At 41.5% G+C, this 19042-nt stretch overlaps 1 protein-coding gene across 3 annotated transcripts in view; it reads left to right on the forward strand.

Moving 5' to 3' along the window:
- robo3 (roundabout, axon guidance receptor, homolog 3 (Drosophila)) overlaps positions 1 to 19042 on the forward strand; it is a 141845-nt gene that overhangs the window by 112693 nt on the left and 10110 nt on the right. For all 3 annotated transcript variants that reach the window (XM_054754926.1, XM_054754925.1, XM_054754927.1), the window contains exons 10-16: positions 6197 to 6278; positions 8014 to 8182; positions 14359 to 14525; positions 14617 to 14738; positions 14810 to 15026; positions 16530 to 16654; positions 17824 to 18007. In XM_054754926.1, coding sequence (XP_054610901.1) covers positions 6197 to 6278; positions 8014 to 8182; positions 14359 to 14525; positions 14617 to 14738; positions 14810 to 15026; positions 16530 to 16654; positions 17824 to 18007 — 1066 coding nt within the window. The remainder of the gene's footprint in view (positions 1 to 6196; positions 6279 to 8013; positions 8183 to 14358; positions 14526 to 14616; positions 14739 to 14809; positions 15027 to 16529; positions 16655 to 17823; positions 18008 to 19042) is intronic.

Consider the following 19042-nt stretch of genomic DNA (forward strand, 5'->3'; position numbering starts at 1 on the left):
AGATCTCGCAAGATTAAAACATGACAAGGTTTCCCATTCACAAAAAACAAAAGTCTTGCGGGCACATCATGAAATAAATGGAAATGAACTTGCTAATTTTGCGGGCCTTAATATATTGCCATGTGAATGCACGTATGTTTTCTTCGTCTCCCGCCTCCAAACAGGTAGGAAGAGAGTTCACTCTGTGCATTGGTTTCAGCACCTTGGCATGTTTGTTCCACAGAACAACGTCATGAACGGAGTAAGCCCTTCTGTCGGTGACTGACTGATTATCGGCCGGCATTTGGCATTATGACACATATCTGCATCATCCTTTTTTTTTTATCCGACGGCCGATAAAACTGGGTTTAAAACTCAATTTAAAACTGGGTTATATTGGCTCTAATGCAGCTGAGCCTCTCTGTCTGCACCTGCAAAAGTTGGCACAAAAACTTTGAAAGTCCTCTCTTGCGGCGCGTGACTGAAGCTAGCTCGGTTAGCTTAGTTTAGCAGAGCGTGATAGTGCTGTGTGTGTGCGACTCTGGCTGTATGAGTGTGTTTACACCGAGTTGTGTTTTACTGTTGTTAATGTAACCTGACATCGTGCAAGTTTTGAGTGAAGTAAGGACGGGAGGCACGTTTATTCTTGCACACAAACTGTCTTAACCGTCAATACACATTCTCAACACACACAACACACTTCCGGCCTTCAAAATAAGAGCATTGTTCAACATATACTGTCTTAATTGTATAAACAAAATAAGGGTGTCATAAAAATAATCTTACAAATTGAAATTTCACCTATAGTAATATGGAATCCACGATAGTTTGTGTAAGAAATAAACATGTACAACTGTGGGCTGTCTTAACAGTGGTACTTTTTACTTGTATTATCATGTGTTTATAAATCATTATCGACTTATGGTGAATGAGATGTTTTCTGCGAAAAAATATTATTTTTTACCAAAAATCCACAAATCCGCCATGAGTGCTGAATCACGAATGTGCACGGATGTACTGTATATAAACAGATTCTCTCTTTAGCTTAAAATGATCTATCTGGCCTCTTTCTCTCTTGGTGTCCTCTCTTTCTTTACCCCATCCATTTTTCAGCAATCTGTTTCATGCAGCACTCAAGCTGCTGCCTTTGATTAATCGTCAGGTGTTCCGGTAGGTTACCCCACCCACCTCCTGTGCCAATTTCCTGTCCACCGATCAGATACAACCATCTGGGGATTTGCATTGTATGCCCTGAGACAGATGCACCATTAACCTGCCCACAAGTCACCCCAAGGTCATGGTCTATAGAGAGTGAGAAGAAGGAAAGAGGGATGTTGCATAGCGAGTCACCTGTTTTCTGTCCTGCAGGACACATTGACAAGCCACTTAGGCTTGACTAATGCTTCTGTCAGTGTTACTGATGAGCTAGCTCACAGAGGTACGAGAGGAGGATGGTCAAGCATTTGGACGAGCATCAGTCACATTTATGTATATGTATATTTATGTGTATGTATATATGTGTGTGTGTGTGTGTGTGTGTGTGTGTATATATATATATATGTGTATATATATATATATATATATATATATATATATATACACACACTTTTTTTCCACCACTCCTTGTGAGTGTGCATGTGCTCACATAATAAGTGACTGAAAGAAGCCTCGACAGCCTCACGTAGAGGCTTCTTTCAGTCTGAGACTGAGGCAGGAGGTGCAGTTAACGTCAGATAACATTGTTCTTGTAGCCCATTAAAGATTATCTAGCCTTAAACTTGCTGTTTGAACCAAACCAAACGTGTGACTGTGACCATGATAAGCAAGAGAAAATCAATGAGATAATAAATTAAGCTTTTAATTGAGTAGGAGCACTGACTTCAAGCGGTATTCCAGTTAGGGCTGTTAGGCTTAGATTTTGTCCATCGTCAACTACCGGTAATAGTCGCATGTTTGTTGTTTTCTTTAGAGCAGAAGCTAATTAATTACTATTTGAAACATTTCAATCATGTTACCGTTAGTAAAAGTGAAATGTGGTGCGACATTATGCCTTATGCCTTGATATTTATAAAAAAAATCTCGATGTCGCTTCAGTCCACTGTTCACTGCTACTGCTACTACATGGGAAACTAAATAGGCAACAAGAATTGTGACTGCTTACACTTAAGAAAACACTGCCCCCTAGTAGAGACTTGCAAGTCACAAGCTCAGCCCTCAACCTTAATCTCATGAAACATAGATAGATAGATAGATAGATAGATAAACTTTATTAATCTTCTAGAAGAGGAAATTCATTTGTCTTAGCAAAAAAAACATACACATATGTAAAACATACATATAAATATTTTTCTTGAACAAAAGAAAAGGTAAAAACAATGAAAGAAACTTGAGGCTACATCTGAATTATGCAGTATTATGCAGTCTGATAGCCTCTGGCAGAAAGGACTTGCAGTAGCGCTCTTTTAGATATCCGGGCCACAGAAGTCTGTTGCTGTTGCTGCTCTTCAGAGTGTTCAAGGGGAAGGGGGTAGAGGGTGTGAGAGGTATTGTTCATGATAACTCTGATCTTACACAGCATTCTGTCACCTCCTCCAATGTAGCCAGCCTGATGCCCACAACCGACTCAGCCTTTTTGATGCGTTTTTTTCATCTTATGTTTGTCCTAAACCTTGACTCCAGCTCCTCAACACATGGCAGTAAAGAAGATGGTGTATGGTGTCTGAAATGTGACAAAATTAGAGAGCCGCAAAAAAAAAAAAAAAATCAGCCAATTGTTTCAATTCACACTCGAGTAGAATACTTTACACCTCTGTTTTATTTTCTCTTCTTTTCTATACCCTCCTGCTCCGGTCTGGCCGCTCCAAATTTTGCATAACATATTCTGCATATGACCGTGAGCTCTGCATAGTGCCACATACACATCACGCACGTGTGTTGCTTTTCCACGCGTAGATGTCCAATTCTGCGGCTGCTGTTGTAAAACAAGTAAAAATGTTGTAGACTATTCTATTTCACCACATATACACGACTGCAGTCATTACATTGATGATATATTTATGATAAACCAACTTACCCCGCTCCGATTCCTCTAGTTCGATGATGGAACAGGTAGCTAGCTGTCAGTCAGGTGAGAGAAGAGGTTCACAGGGACAGGGTTTTCGGGGCAACCAAGTACGGGCAGTTCTGTGCTTCTGGTGGTTCAGTTTTAAGACGGCTGCAGAATTGGACAAAAGCACCACATGCGTGTGATGTGTACTATGTGGCGCTATGTAGGGCATGCGGTCGTTAAATCTGTGCACGTCGGGCATACAAAGTGTGCGTGTAGAGTATTCTACGAGTATTTCTACTGGTAGAAAATATGGAGCAGTTCGCTACAGACCTTAAAGGACCTCAGCCTTCTGAGAAAATACATCCGGCTAAGGCCCGTTCTGTGGAGTGCCTCTGTGGATTACTCAAGCTTGCAGTCCACGATTATACTGAGGTATTTATAGGATGTTCCCTGCTCCACATCTCTACAAACGATGAAGACTAACAGGGGCGTGGGCTTCTTACGGCTGAAATTGATCTCCTTTGTCTTCTCCACATTCAGCTGCATATAATTCTCCCTACAGCACATCACAAAGTCATCCACCAGTGCTCTATACCTTCTGTACTCTTCCCGCCCAGCCCTCAGCAAACCCCATGGCCATGTCATCTGAATATTTTTGTGGATGACACGACTCGGAACAGTACTTAAAGCAGTGTTCCCCGGGGAGCTCTGATGTTGCTGATCAGACGGTCAGACACACAGCTCTGCAGCCTCACATACTGCTGTCTGCCTGTCAGGTAGTTGATGATCCAACTGATGAGGGGGACGTCCACCTTCATGCCGCCCAACTTCATGCCGCCCAACTTCTGCCTTAGCAGTCTGGGCTGGATGGTGTTGAAAGCAGACGAGAAATCGAAGCACATGATGCAGACGGTAGTGTTTGGTCCGTCCAGGGAGGAGTAAGCCCTCTGCAGCAGATATATAACAGGGTTGTCCACCCCCATACGGGGTTGGTATGCAAACCGCTGAGGGTCCTGCACCGCACACACCTGTGTTCTCAGGTGCACCAGCACTAGCCTCTCCATGATCTTCATTATGTTGGAGGTCAGAAATATGGCCTCGTAGTGCTCAGGATGTCCTTTCTTAGGCACTGGGAATACTCTGGTGATGTGGGCGCATAGTGAAGAGTTGGACCCGGGGGATTAGGCTGTCTGGTCCTGGGGCTTTCTGAGGGTGAAGTCTCTCCAACTCTCTCCTCACCTGGTCGGTAGTGATGTTAAGAACAGCTGTGCTGTCAGAGGGTGTAGCAGAACTACAAGGTGAGTGAGGAGGTGAAAATGTCCTGCTAAGCACCCGCTGACCTCTATACTGGTGTGTGATGAGAGGGATGGTGGAGCTGTGGTGGAACTCTTGTTACTAGTGGTGGTAAGAAGAAGGTCTGTTTGTGTGGTACTTGATTGATCTGAAGTGCCTTCCAGAGAGGTCCCCTGCGATGGCCTTGGTTTTCCTGCTGCAGAAGGATTTACTGTAGATGTGTCGTCCAGGGATGGCAGAGAGGAGCCCTAGATTGTGGCCGCTCGGCCACACATACATCTTGACTTGTTGCAAACAAGCACAAAATTTCTGTCGTCTGCCTTGCCCCTCAAACATGTTGTATAATGCATGAGTGCGCATGGTAGATTTATGGCACACTTCATAATTTTATTTGCGGGTGTCCTTTCCAGAATACCAAGTAGCTGTTGAGTTTTTAGGCAGGTGCTTCAAAAATATCGGGAGCTTCAGATGGTCATTAAAATTCTCCCTTTCATCCTTCCTTTAAATCGCCTTTTCTTCCGTGTAAGGATTAGAAGAGGAGAAAAAAAGACACAAGCTTGACTTTAGCCTTGACTTCAAAAGGATCCGCAGAGAATATAACACTTTAAGTACTATAAAAATTGAACTAACCACAATTGACAGAATGTCAACAGTAGATGCTCTTTATTGAACTTAAGCAGATCTGTGTTTTTTTTCTCCAACAAGTAACTGAGACACCCATAAGTGTCAATTTTTTACACACACACCCACCTGCTAGCTTGACGTTGACGTATTATATTTCAAATCAACATTTTAATACACGTGACTGTTGGTAGCTCCAGAACCCTGACCCTCTCTCTTCAATTGTCACTGTTTTCTCACGACACAATCCAGGTCTGAGCCTTAAATATGCCTCGCACACTTAATAAACACATCCAAAGTATAAAATGTATAAAACTCACCACTAAAGAATGCTAATGTAAGATGATCGATGAACAGATGGAATCGGAGTCACGTCACACAAAGTGTGAACAAAGTGTGTGAACAAAGTGCAAAATCTCAACGCTTGCAGAAAAAACATTACCAGTGAAGCATGAAGACATCCATCCATCCATCTTCTATGCCGCTTATCCTCACTAGGGTCGCGGGTATGCTGGAGCCTAGACATAAACATGTAAAACCCGCGGGCTTTTTTTAAACAGTGTTACATGTATGCTGTACCTTTGACGTGTATTATCACATATTTATAAGTGATTACCAACTTAGGATAAATAATGTGGAAAAGGTGAAAAGTAAAAACCAAAAACTTATTGTTATGAGCAAAAATAAATGCTAAATTGCAAAGAATCTACTGTATATTTAATGGGAATTAACTTGTGCTTACAAACACTGATAATTTGGAGAGTCCGTTGAACAACTTTACTGTGCTGTATATAGTTGTACCCAATATATAAGCTAGTGTTTAATTGACTCAAAAGTAATGCTTGCCATGTAATGGGAAAAACATTATTCCCAACATATGAAATGATTTATTCCCACTTCACATTTAATATATGCAAATGAGAGCTGCCTGTATGAGGCCCCATTTGGCCCTGAAGATCACCTTTTGCACTAAACTCTATATTACTCCATGCATCTGTAAATTTATCTATTATTCATGCATGTGTGCTATGTCATTTTACTGTGAAAGTCACCAGGTTGCTCGTATGTTAATGAGGGTTTTCTGTTATGACAGCTTTTTTTTCCCCTTCTTTTAGCTCCGCCATCGGAGCATAAAGCTTTCTGTTTTGAGAGATATGCCATTTAGTCACTTCAGCAGTAATGAGTGCATTAACTCTGAAGCATGGGCTCACTCAGAATTGTTAAACTAACACACATTTATTTTTATGTTGCCAGGAAACCGACTCTGGTGTTTACACCTGCCTGGCTTCCAGCTCCAGCGGCGAGACAAGCTGGAGTGGAGTGCTCACAGTCAAAGGTAGCTCATCTCTGCATGTTTTAAATCTATGGAAATGAGAACACCCACGTTGTAGCAATTGACTGAGATCAGAAATCCTGGAGGTGAACATACAGTCATGGCCAGTCATCGTCACTTTGCGGCTTCAATGTTCATTTTTGTGACCCCCACAAAAGTGTCTTATTTTCTCAGTATGTAACAGATATTTATCAAATGTTTTGGGAAAAAATACTGAGGCGGAATTTATTGAAACACAGAATTTACGTTACTATCACGACACGACTGTACTCGTCACTATGCTAAATGACAGAAGCACTGAAAAAAGTACAGTAATTGCTTAACACACTCCAAATAACCAAGAAATATTGGTATTACATGAAACTACTGTCCTTTCTGGACTATAAGTCACTCCCAAGTTGCATCTGTCAAAAAATGCATCATGATGAGGGGAAAAAAACATACATAAGTCGCATTTTTTGGGATTTATGATCGAACTTACACAAACAAGGACACAAACTACAGCTACAGAAGTACTTACTTTTTAAAGGATACCATAAAGGTCCGCACGGTAGCCTAGTAGTTAGCATGTTAGCCACACTGTCAGGAGATCGGGAAGATCTGCGTTCGAATCTGTTTGGGCATAAGAATGTTCTCAAAGAAGATATTTCTAATACATGACATGACGCCTGGACGCATCCTGGTGTATAGAAACGCATCAAACAGCCGTATTTTAACACCAAAAGCTCTTTGTTGTATTCACAAATGATTTAAAATAGACTGAAAATCATTTTTGTGTATTTAGTTAGTCAGTGGCTGAAACAGCAGCTACAATCTCCAAGCTATACTTAATTAGTGTCCTAATTAAAGAACACTGCTGTATGAGATTTCTCAATCCATACATGTCATATAATTATAGGTGCATATTTCTCACAGACACATAGTCTCCAAGGTGGAAACATAGAAAGTATTCTGTAACAAAAACAGACCGGTACACTATATGATTCAATTTGTGTGCTTAACTGCGTCACAGGTTCAACTCAATGTATTCTTGAGGCCACTAGGCGTTCCCAAAAAAACAACCACCACCCCACTTTAAGTTGAGGCAGCAAGTAAAATCATACTGTATATATTTTGGTATATAATTTGCACCTGACTCTTAAGTTGCAGGCCCAGCCAAACTATGAACAAGGCAACATATAGTCTGACAGATACGGCATCCCAAAGCTGCAGCTGCTTAATTAACTGGAAATAGATGGATTCATATTTAGAAATTGTATGGGAATTATTTTCATGAACCAAAATACAAAACAAATAAAAATGAGGATGGCAGTGCTCGTTAATAAATCACAGCAAAGCAAAGCAATCCTCAGACACCATGCAAATATGTCCCCAGGGGCTATACGTAGCATAGGGCTCAAATCTGAATGTCACATCTGATCCACTGCTGTGTTTAATTTTCTCTGCGGACATGCAGGATATGGAAATACAGCAATTCGAGCTTTAAAAAGTAATCTGACACTCATAACTATCACTGTAGTGTTGTAATGCTTTGGTGAGAGCTAAGAAATGCTGTCACATTTCATGTTTGCAAAGACTGTGTAAACCACCCCGCAGCGACCATAATGCAAATATTCAGTCAACATTTGGAAGATAACAGAGGTCATTATGTAAGTGCTACTGCTGAAGGCGAATGTTGCTGTTCTAATCAGATGTTTCTCTCTCACTCTGCATTTATTTCTCCATCTCTGCCATCCAGAGAATGCAGACCCCTCAGTTATTCAGACCACCGAGCCTTTCCAGTTGCCTGGTCCCCCACACAAGCCCATTGTCACAGATGTTTCCAAGAACAGTGTCTCGCTAACTTGGCAACCCAATGCTCACGAGGGCGGAGCTGCAGTTACCTCCTACATCATCGAGGCCTTCAGGTGACTTCTATGGCTTGATAGGTTTTACATATGTATACACATTTCTATACACATATACAGGTACACACACATATGTATGTATATATACATAAATATATACATATATATATACATATATATGGGGATATATATATAAATATATATATATAGAAGAAAAAAAAGTTGTAATATAAAAAAAAACCAAAAGAAATGAGCTGTATTTTTCTGGAAAATTACATTGTGGAAAAAGTTATGTTATGAGAATCCAAGTCAAAATATTATGGGAATTAAGTCATAATTACAAGAAGAAAGTTGAAATACTTGGACAATTAAAAAAAAAACAGCAGCAGCAGGAATGGAAAAAAAGTTTTAGTTTTTATTCTAACGAGTAAAAAGTCCAAATTTTATGAGAATAAACACATAAATGAGGAAAAATAATGTACCGTAATTTTGTAGTATAGAGTTGAAATATACGCTGAAAAATATGTTATAATATATATTATAATAATAAGGGAGTAAAGTCTAAATATTATGGGAATAAAGTTCTAATATTAGAAAAAGAACATTTTCAAAGATTATGTAAAATGAAAAAAAGCCATCAACATTGTGTATCAGTGATACATTTCTGCTGGAATTGTGCAGAACATGTGCACTTTTACTATTCTGTTTAACTTGCATGTCACAAAAGTCAGTAAATCTTTTCCTATTTGTCAGTGCCGGTTCGAATGATACCCAACTCTAGTCACAAACTTGTCTGTGAGCTTTTAAACCTTCTCAAAAGTTACCTGCACTGACGCAAGATGAGCGTTCCTGAGTCATGTTCCCTCTTTGCTCTTGTGGCTTAGTGCGTCTGGCACTGTGCCAGCAACACCCACAGTGCCCTTGGGGAAGAGATGTAAAAGTGTCAAAACAAATGGTTGGGGAAGGCCTTTGTGACTCTGACAATGCCAAGGTGACAATAAATTCCAGAAGAGACAAGAGGAATTGGATTAAGTTTGCAGAATGTATCTGGTGCAATGCCACCAGGCCAATAGGGAGCTCCCTTTCATTCCTCTTGGCAGCTGTGTCTTCTTACAACCCTCATCCATAGTGTTGATCAGGAAAGCTAATTATATTACAAGGAGAACAATCTACCATGCATAAACATATAGCATCTGAAGCAAGCGACTGTCAGGGTTGCCAGACGGGAAATTATTGTACCATAAGCTTATTGTATCGTATTTTCTGGAAAATTATCCTACATACCAGATTTGATGCTGCTCAGAATCACTTGCTACAGTAAAACATTACCACCAACTGTATAGTAGCTCTTATAATGCAGTTTTACCTTGAAACTAAATAAGCTGCCACTGGCAGAACAGCACCCCCATCTGAATGGTGTGTAGGATGAGCCACTGCCAGAATATCAGCCCAGAATATCAGTCATATTTAACCATCTTCTTAATCAAGATTCAAGATTCAAGAGAGTTTTATTGTCATGTGCATGGTAAAACAGCAGTTATACCATGCAATGAAAATCTTATTCTGTTCATTCTCCCAAGAAAAGAAAGAAAACACAAGAAAGAATAAGAACATAAGAAACAAACACATAAACATATATACCAATAAATTAAGCAACAACAACAGAAGAGACATTAATACAGATATAAATAAATAAATAAATAAATAAATAAAGTGCTATGAGTGTGTGCGTGTGTTGCGTGCGGCGTGTGCGAGTGCTTCGTTGAGAAGCCTGATGGCCTGTGGGTAAAAGCTGTTTGCCAGCCTTGTGGTCCTGGACTTCAAACTCCTGTAGCGTCTGCCTGATGGTAGGAGTGTGAATAATGAGTGTTGTGGATGTGTGCTGTCCTTGATGAGGTTGTGTGTTCTTCGTAGGACTCTAGATTTATAAATGTCTTGCAGTGAGGGGAGGGCTGCCCCAACAATGTTCTGTGAGGTCTTGATCACCCGCTGGAGTGCCTTCCTATCACGTGTTGTACAGTTACCGTACCAAACAGTGATGGAGGCGGTAAGGACACTTTCGATAGTGCATCTGTAGAAGCAACTCAGGATTGTGGTGGACATGCCAAATTTCCTCAGTCTTCTCAGGAAGTACAGTCTCCTTTGGGATTTCTTCAGAATTTGTTGGGTGTTGTGAGACCAGGTGAGGTCCTCGCTGATGTGTGTGCCAAGGAACTTGAAGGTTTTCACCCTCTCCACCTCAGTCTCACCAATAAACAGGGGTCTATGTGGCTCCTTTTCCCTTGTTCTTGGGTCGATGATCATCTCTTTAGTCTTATCTGTATTGAGAAGGAGATTGTTATCACGACACCAAGCTATGAGGTCCGCCACCTCTCTTCTGTATGATGTTTCAACACCACCAGTGATCAGTCCGATGACTGTAGTGTCATCCGCAAATTTAATGATGCTGGTGTTGTTCTGGGAGGCCACGCAATCGTAGGTGAAGAGCGTGTAGAGGAGTGGACTCAGCACACACCCCTGTGGGGTCCCAGTGCTCACAATTCTTGAGCTGGATGTGCGGTTGTGGACTCTGACTGACTGGGGTCTGCCTGTGAGAAAGTTAAACACCCAGTTACAGAGGGAGGGAGACAGGCCAAGTGTGAGGAGCTTATTTGTGAGTTTGTGGGGGCTGACTGTATTAAAAGCAGAGCTATAGTCTATAAATAGCATTCTGACGTATGTGTCCTGGCCCTGTAGGTGAGAAAGGGCTGTGTGGATGGCAGTGTTGACTGCATCATCCGTGGACCGGTTCTGGCGATATGCAAACTGTAGAGGGTCCACAGTTGCCGCCGGGATGCTCTTTTTGATGTGGGTCATGACTAATCTTTCAAAGCACTTCATAACAATAGGAGTGAGTGCTATAGGGCGATAGTCATTCAAGCAGGTCACGTTGCTCTTCTTGGGTACGGGCACTATGGTGGTGGACTTAAAGCAGGTCGGTACAGATGCTTGTGCAAGCGACAGGTTAAATATGTCAGCAAGCACATCAGCTAGCTCTGATGAGCAAACCCGAAGTGCACGTCCTGAGATGTTGTCTGGCCCTGCTGCTTTTCGTGGGTTTGTTTTGTTTAGAACCCTGCGCACATCAGCTGATGTCACCATGAGAGGTGAGTCCTGTGTGCTCCCCAGGTTCAGCCACCCTCTCTGCTCATCAGGAGTTTGGGTGTCAAAGCGGGCATAGAACTCGTTCAGCTCATCTGGAAGTGTGGTTTGGCTGGACGTGGCTACGCTACTCTGCTGTCGATAGTCTGTGATGTGCTGGAGCCCCGCCCACATGCGCCGAGGGTCTGAGGTGGAATAGTAGCCCTCCAGCTTCTGTCTGTACTGTCTTTTGGCCTCCTCAGGTCATATCTGGCCTTTTTGTAGTCATCAGCGGTGCCCATGACAAATAATCATCATATATCAAGGTCCTGTGTCATAAATATTTTGAGACTTAATATTTTTGTGCCTTCGCCCCGACACACTCATTATCCGTTTCATGTTTCCATGCTACGTCGTGCGTTGATTGGCTGTAACGAGGCACGCGAGACAGTGCACAACATCAGGCACAGTGCAGGATGTATGCTGTTTGTGTTTCCTAATAGCCATGGAGTTAAGGTGTGAAATTACCGTGCGTTATGGGATTTTTGGAATTATTAATTTTACAGAGGGTGAAATTATAGTCCAAAAATACGATAATTATCTGGCAATGCTGACGACTTTACTCGCATTAATTCGCTGTTGTTTAGCAGACGTTACGTCCAAGCGGAGATAAAAATAGCTATTGCCTGGAGATCCTCCCATACATTGATTAATAATTCAAACACTCACGAGCGCACTGTGCTTCTTTCCTATGTTAGATTCTCCAAGGGTCCCATGCATTGTTACCACACAAACTTCGAGTCATAAGCCAAGCTTGTATCTCAAGACATTTTGACATGAATGAGATGACAGTTAGGAGTATAACCGTACATGTATTTGTAATTTTGTGGTATGGAACGTACCGATTTCCTTGCTTCGTTTCACACGTCTACTTGCAGCCCAGCCTTTGGCAGGAGTCACGGCTAGTGACAATGCCAAGGAGAAGCCAGATCTTGAAAACCCTCTTCTGTCAGTACGTAAACAGTCAAAGACAAGTGGACAAGACCAAAACAGTGTGCCACCATTGTGCAGTAGAGATGTGAAACGGGATGATGTTAGATATGACACCAATTTGCTTTTTAGCCTGTAACACAAAGCTAAGATGCGGTTGCTTTGTTCAGATATTTTCTTCAATCTACAAAATCTATCAAAGTGGCCACCAGCATTCTTCAATTTTTGTATGCACTATATAGTGGAACCTTGGTTTTCATCATTAATTTGTTCTAAAAGTTCAGATGAAAACCAAAACGCATGAAAACCAAGACAGTTTTTCCCATAGGAATGTAAATGTAATTAATGTGTTTCAGACAACCAAAACTATTAACAAAACATTCATTTTATAGTTTTACATGCAGAAAACAATGCAAATAGTGTTTCTCACCTTCTTTATCTAATTGCTGGCACTCTAATTAGGGGTGGGAATCTCTGGCCACCTCACGATTCCATGCGATTACGATTCCGAGGCCTGCCATGCGATGATAAAACGATTATCGATGCATCTCTTTTTGTAATCATTAATTTGTACATTTTTTCATGCATAATTCTTTTCTGTGTATAATTTCTTTTTACTCACTGTGTACTACTGAAACAAAGCATATTTGTAATGATCCACAATTAAAATAAACATGAAACTGATGAATTTACTTCCATTATATTTTAACAATTGGAAGGTTACATCTACCAACGTATTTCCCATTGCACAGAGCCAACAGGAAAAGTGAAGTGCGCCAGTCGCAGCATGTATAACATTAACAAACTTCATCATATTCTGAGTAAGCAACATTTTAAAAGTCTGCCATTATTCACAAATAAATAATAGACTTCTGAATTCAAACTAAAAGTGCTTAGAATCTCTGACAAAATAATATTTTTGCTGTATAGCAAAGTCAAAAACAGCTTTCATACAAGAATAATGCTTGCAGACGTCAGTATATTATCAATAGCCAAAAAGAACTAGGCTCACCTTATTCACAGTTGCAGTTTCAGTGAAATAACGTTGCGTTGGGATGTTGTATCTGGGTTCCAAAGTGCCCAACAAAGCACGAAAACCTTGCTTCTCAACAACCGAATACGGCCAAAAATCCTTTGCAATAAAAGTTGCGATTGACTTTGTGATTCACATCACCTGCTCGATGGTTCTCTGGTTGGCAGCAATTTCAGCTGACTGTTTTTGCTCCTGTTTCGGGTGGAAACGTGCTAAGTGGTTTCTCATATTTGTCGTGTTCCCAAAATACTTTAAGGTTGTATGACAAAGCTTGCATATTGTCTGGCTCTTTTGTACCCTCAACTACATGAAAGCCAAAGTGCTTCCAGACGCTCGCTTTAAAGCGGGTGCGTGTCGGAGTTGACGCTCAGCCATTCTGGTAACGTCTTACACTTAGATGTAAACTGTGGCCCTTCCGACTTTTTGTTCCATTTTTTTTGTTCTGTCAGCATCGATTATTGACATTTACGAATCAATTAATAATCGTCAATGCCCGCATTGCAATGCATCTAGGAATCGATTATTTCCCCCACCACTACTCTCAACTTTCTAGGGCGCCATGGCGGGTTATTTAGCAGTTGCAGTTGATAAAAAATGCACGGACAGTGAGTTAGCACTAGGGGGCTTTGTTCGGTTTGATTTTGTGAAATAATACATAGTAGTTTATTAGGTGCAACATTGCATGAAAACCAAGACAGTGTGCAAAAACCAAGGCAAAATTTTTGCAAACACTTTCAATGAAAACTGGGATGTATAAAAACCAAGGTTTATTTTTTTTATTTGAGAATTTTATTTAATGGATAATTACATGCCAGCAGTTTAGAGGTTTTTTTGTGTCATTTAAAAAACCACTAAAGCTGAATACATATTACACATTACTGTACCCAAAATTAACCGAACTGTGGCCTTAAAACCGAGGTATGTACCGAATCGTGATTCTGGGGTACTGTTCCATCCTGAATGGCAATACAGCACATGTCCGAAACATTAGTTGTGGTACATCTCACTTAACGTATAATGAGAGTTGACATATTAATCTATGCGTGTAGTAAAACATTAGAAGCATAATGTGTTTTGTCATCATCTTCTGCAGCCAAGCGGCCGGCAGCACTTGGCAAACTGTAGCCGACATGGTGAAAATAGAAACACACACAATCACTGGCCTCCTCCCCAACACCATCTACTTGTTCATTGTCCGAGCTGTCAACGCCTACGGCCTGAGCGACCCCAGCCCCATCTCGGAGCCTGTCAGAACGCAAGGTCAGTCGGAGGAGCCTCACAATATGACCTCCATGTAGAACTTTTGAAGTGAACAGCTCTGTAAGAGGAGTTGCATGTGTGTTTTGCTCAGACGTGAGTCCGACAGGTCAGGGAGTGGACCACAGGCAGGTGCAGAGAGAGCTGGGGGAGGTCGCAGTCCAACTACAGGAGCCCATCAGAATGACCACATCCTCTATCCGAGTCTCCTGGACTGTGAGTGTCTTTAACTTTTCCGAATGGAAGGTTGAACATCCTCCTTCACCATATCTCATTTCCTCTACTAGGTCGATCGCCAGTCTCAGTTTGTGCAGGGCTACCGCATCTTCTACTGCCCCAGTGGGGGGACTTGGCTTCTCCAAGATATTAACTCTCCTTCTGAGCGTAGCACCGTCCTGACCAGCCTCCTCAAAGGAACGGAGTACGAGATAAAGATTCGGCCTTATTTTGACGAATTTCAGGGGAAGGACAGTCGTACAATACGGGTTCGAACCCCAGAAGAAGGTAATCGTACGGAATCTGTGGAAAGGGATTCAGGGAACTTCACAACAGCATGCAAAGGCATTTTCCCCTTTACACTCCGGGGCTTTCATGATACCTCATGGATGTCAAAAACATGATCTCTTTCTAGGGGTAACCTTTTAAAACGGCAGGACCCCAGCACTGGGGGCTGCTGGGTTGGGTTTGTGTTGCTCTGGTAATTGCTCAAAACTCCCTGAACAAGCAGCATTTACCCAGTTGCAAAGATGTCTTCATATTCGCATCTACAGTAACCAACAGCTGAAAGAAAGCAACACCTGCATCAATGTGCGTCTGACGAGAAAGCATGCGACTTAAGGAAGCAAGACACAATTCAAGGCACTTGCGGCATCAGTTGTAAAATCTAAATCAAGTTAAATGGAGAGCCGGAGGAAGCCAAAGTGTTAAATATTGAAAATAACTGCAAGGATAATAAAAGATTTGATGCAGCTTGAAGTCATCTACAATCACCAATAACAACTCTACAATAATAGCACAGATTAATTCAACAGTTTTAAGCAATAACTTTTTGCTTACTTCATACACCGAAATTACTTTGAATATGTGCATTTAATGCCTCCACTTTTTCTAACTTATTTATTTTCTATTTATTATTAACAATTTATTCCTATTTTTTCCTATTACTTACTTTATAACATTTTACTTTAATTGTTGTTTTATTGGTAACATTTTTATGGTTTCCTTTTCTGCACAAGCTACCGTCATTTTTTTAAACTCCTATTTGCTCGTTGATGTTTTTTCTCAACACCTTTCTTTCTTCACTTTACACAAGAAGAGAAGAAACCAGAAAGGACAAAATGTAAGCAAACAAATTGTGTCAATTGTGTCAACATCTAAAAAAAAATGTGGTGTGAATGAATTATCAGGCATACATGTGGAGAAAGGGGTCGGATTAAATACAGTAAGATCTGCTTCTTCCTACTCCTTTTCAGACTTTTTGAACTGTGCAAATGTACCTTGATAAGCATGCAAAAATATACACTGTAGCATATCATCAAAGTGTGCCCATTTTGACCCAACATCTTTCCCACTGGATGAGAGTAAAAGTAGCTGCTCGTTCAGTGAGTTTTAGCGGCAGAGGAATGATGCTTGTACGGTTGGAAGGGTTAAATGTTAGCTTTCAAGTGTTGCTAAATTTGTCGCATTAGTGTTTTGTTCTGTGAAATTATTCGTGACATATGCTGGCCTCGGACTACTTCGCTTGTTGTTGGGGTTTTTTTAATTGGTTTTATTGAGATTTTTAGCTGGCGTTCTTCTGGTTATGTGTGTGTATTGCATGTGTATATGGATACAAGCAGTTACCATAGCAACACAAACGCTACCATGCCCGCCCCTGCACTGGTCGGCGGTGGTTTTAAAAAGTAAATTTATACTTTAGCTTAATTTGACTGTTTGTCTCAATTTTTACTCTTTACATCCTCTTTCATTTCCTTGAGCAATTTAGTTGATTGTGCCTCTTGCCTTCAGTGCCGAGTGCCCCACCGAGAGCTGTAGCAGTGGCAACAGTGAAGCAAAGCAACATCTCCAGCATCAGTGTCTCATGGGAGCCCCCACCCAGCGACATGCAGAACGGCATCATCCAAGAGTATAAGGTAAACACCTCTGACACCAGTGCAGATGGCACACATTTGCACTAAGCAGTGAAAACGTGTTGTTGTTGCATTAGAAAGTTGCACACAGATGTCCATAAGGCACTATTGTCATAAATCGAATAAAGCTTGAGCAACCTTAGGTGCAATGAAAAGCAAGGGTATTGAAATGTCGCCTGTGTTCTTGGCTCTGACAGTAAACGAGTATGTTGCAGTCCAAACACTGTACGACAATGACAAATATTGGCACTTTGGTGAAACTGTGAAGGTCAAGACGAGCTCTGAAAGAAAACCACGCTTGTACGGCACAAAAATGATGCAGCAGACCCGATAATCAGCAATAAAACAGCATCTTGCCAACCTTTGAACATGGGCGGTGAACATTTCAGCCATCAGTCTGTCAGACTGAACAAAAGAACAAATCCTGGTAAATACCAGCAGTTGATCATTTGTGAAAGCATCATAAATAAACATATGAAGCTGAAAAAGCATGACTTCAAAGCATAGTTATGATAAATATAAAGGCATAGTTTGGATTTTTTGACATGAAGTTGCATAACATCCCCATCAGCAGTGTACTACAGCAACAGTGACTTACCTGTGAGTCCAGTTCTGGTCGGAGGTCTGTGACGAGGACCGTAGTTCCGCTTAGTAGCTGCTGGGTCATTTAAGTAAAGAGTTTGGTTTCCCAAAACAATATGCGTTCAAAAGAGTAATATATTTGCGTCACAAAAATGCCTCCTCAAAAAAAAAAATCACACCTCACGAAACGCTCTGCGTTATATTTGTCAACCGCCGTATCGCTGCACACTGTCGCCTGTGATGAAGACGCTCGCATCTTCTTCCGCTGTGAAACACGTACGTAAACAAGGTGGCCGCGGCTCTCCGTCGCGGAAGGAGAGTGGTGTTAACGCGAGCGTCTTCCTTACAGCACTCATGCAGCCCCGACAATGACGCTACCACCGCAATGCTGGACAGTTGACAAGGCAGGTAGACATGTTCCGCTATTTAGACAGTCATGGCTGTGTGTTGAGTCATTGTCAATGGATAGTAAATATACTGTATACTGCTAGACAAGCTGCACACTGCCTACTCTAAAGCATGCCCAAGTTTACTTTCTACAGTATTGTCCCATGGGAAGATGCTATTCCTGCCTTTGTGTATCTGAACAGGTTTGGTGTGTGAGCAGCGGCAGCAACAACCAGACACGCTACTACATCAACAAGACCGTAGACGGGAACACTCTGTCCACTGTTCTGAAAGGTCTGATGCCCAGAGTACTGTACCAGGTCGAGGTGGCGGCTGTTACAGGTGCTGGTGTTGGCACCCGCAGTCCGCCTGTGCCCATCCTCATCGGTAAGTCCATACATGTTGAAAATGGTCACATTCTATGAGGCAGACGTTTTTTTTTCCCCCCATAATCTGTTCCTTGTGTGAAATGTGGGAATAGAGTCTCCCTCATTGCTTATGGCGTGTCTGGGTTAATGGTTCTGTTCAGAGTTTTATGTTGTGCATCCGTAAACTAACAATGTGTAGTGCCTCAAATGTGGATTCCCGCACATTTGTGACTTCATAAAGTAGCAGATTTGTGGTCAAAATGTTTATTTTTTCCCCCAAAAGTAGGTCTTTTTTCACAGAAAACACATCCCATTCACCATAAGTTGATGATAACTTAGAAACCCCTGATAATACGTATGTATGACATGAAAATAACCTTCACATTAAAAAAAACAATAAATAAACACAAAGCTCCAACCATACATATCTTCAGCACCACTTTGGTATGGTGTGGTGTGGTGTGGTATGGTATGGTGTGGTATGGTATGGTGTGGTGTGGTGTGGTATGGTATGGTGTGGTATGGTATGGTATGGTGTGGTATGGTGTGGTATGGTATGGTGTGGTATGGTGTGGTATGGTATGGTGTGGTATGGTATGGTGTGGTATGGTGTGGTATGGTATGGTATGGTGTGGTGTGGTGTGGTATGGTATGGTGTGGTGTGGTATGGTATGTATGGTGTGGTATGGTATGGTATTGTATGGTATGGTGTGGTATGGTATTGTATGGTATGGTATGGTATGGTGTGGTATGGTATGGTATGGTATGGTATGGTATGGTATGGTATGGTGTGGTATGGTATGGTATGGTATTGTATGGTATGGTATGGTATGGTATGGTGTGGTGTGGTATGGTATGGTATGGTGTGGTATGGTTTGGTATGGTATGGTATGGTATGGTATGGTGTGGTATGGTGTGGTATGGTTTGGTATGGTATGGTATGGTATGGTATGGTGTGGTATGTTTATTTGTTTCAGGCATGCGTGACAAGTTACAAAAAGAACATCACACACAAAGGTGTAGGACGAAGCAAAGCTTCAATTCAATCCCACCC

Source organism: Dunckerocampus dactyliophorus, chromosome 16, assembly GCF_027744805.1.
Source record: "Dunckerocampus dactyliophorus isolate RoL2022-P2 chromosome 16, RoL_Ddac_1.1, whole genome shotgun sequence".
In the NCBI taxonomy this organism is placed as follows: domain Eukaryota; kingdom Metazoa; phylum Chordata; class Actinopteri; order Syngnathiformes; family Syngnathidae; genus Dunckerocampus; species Dunckerocampus dactyliophorus.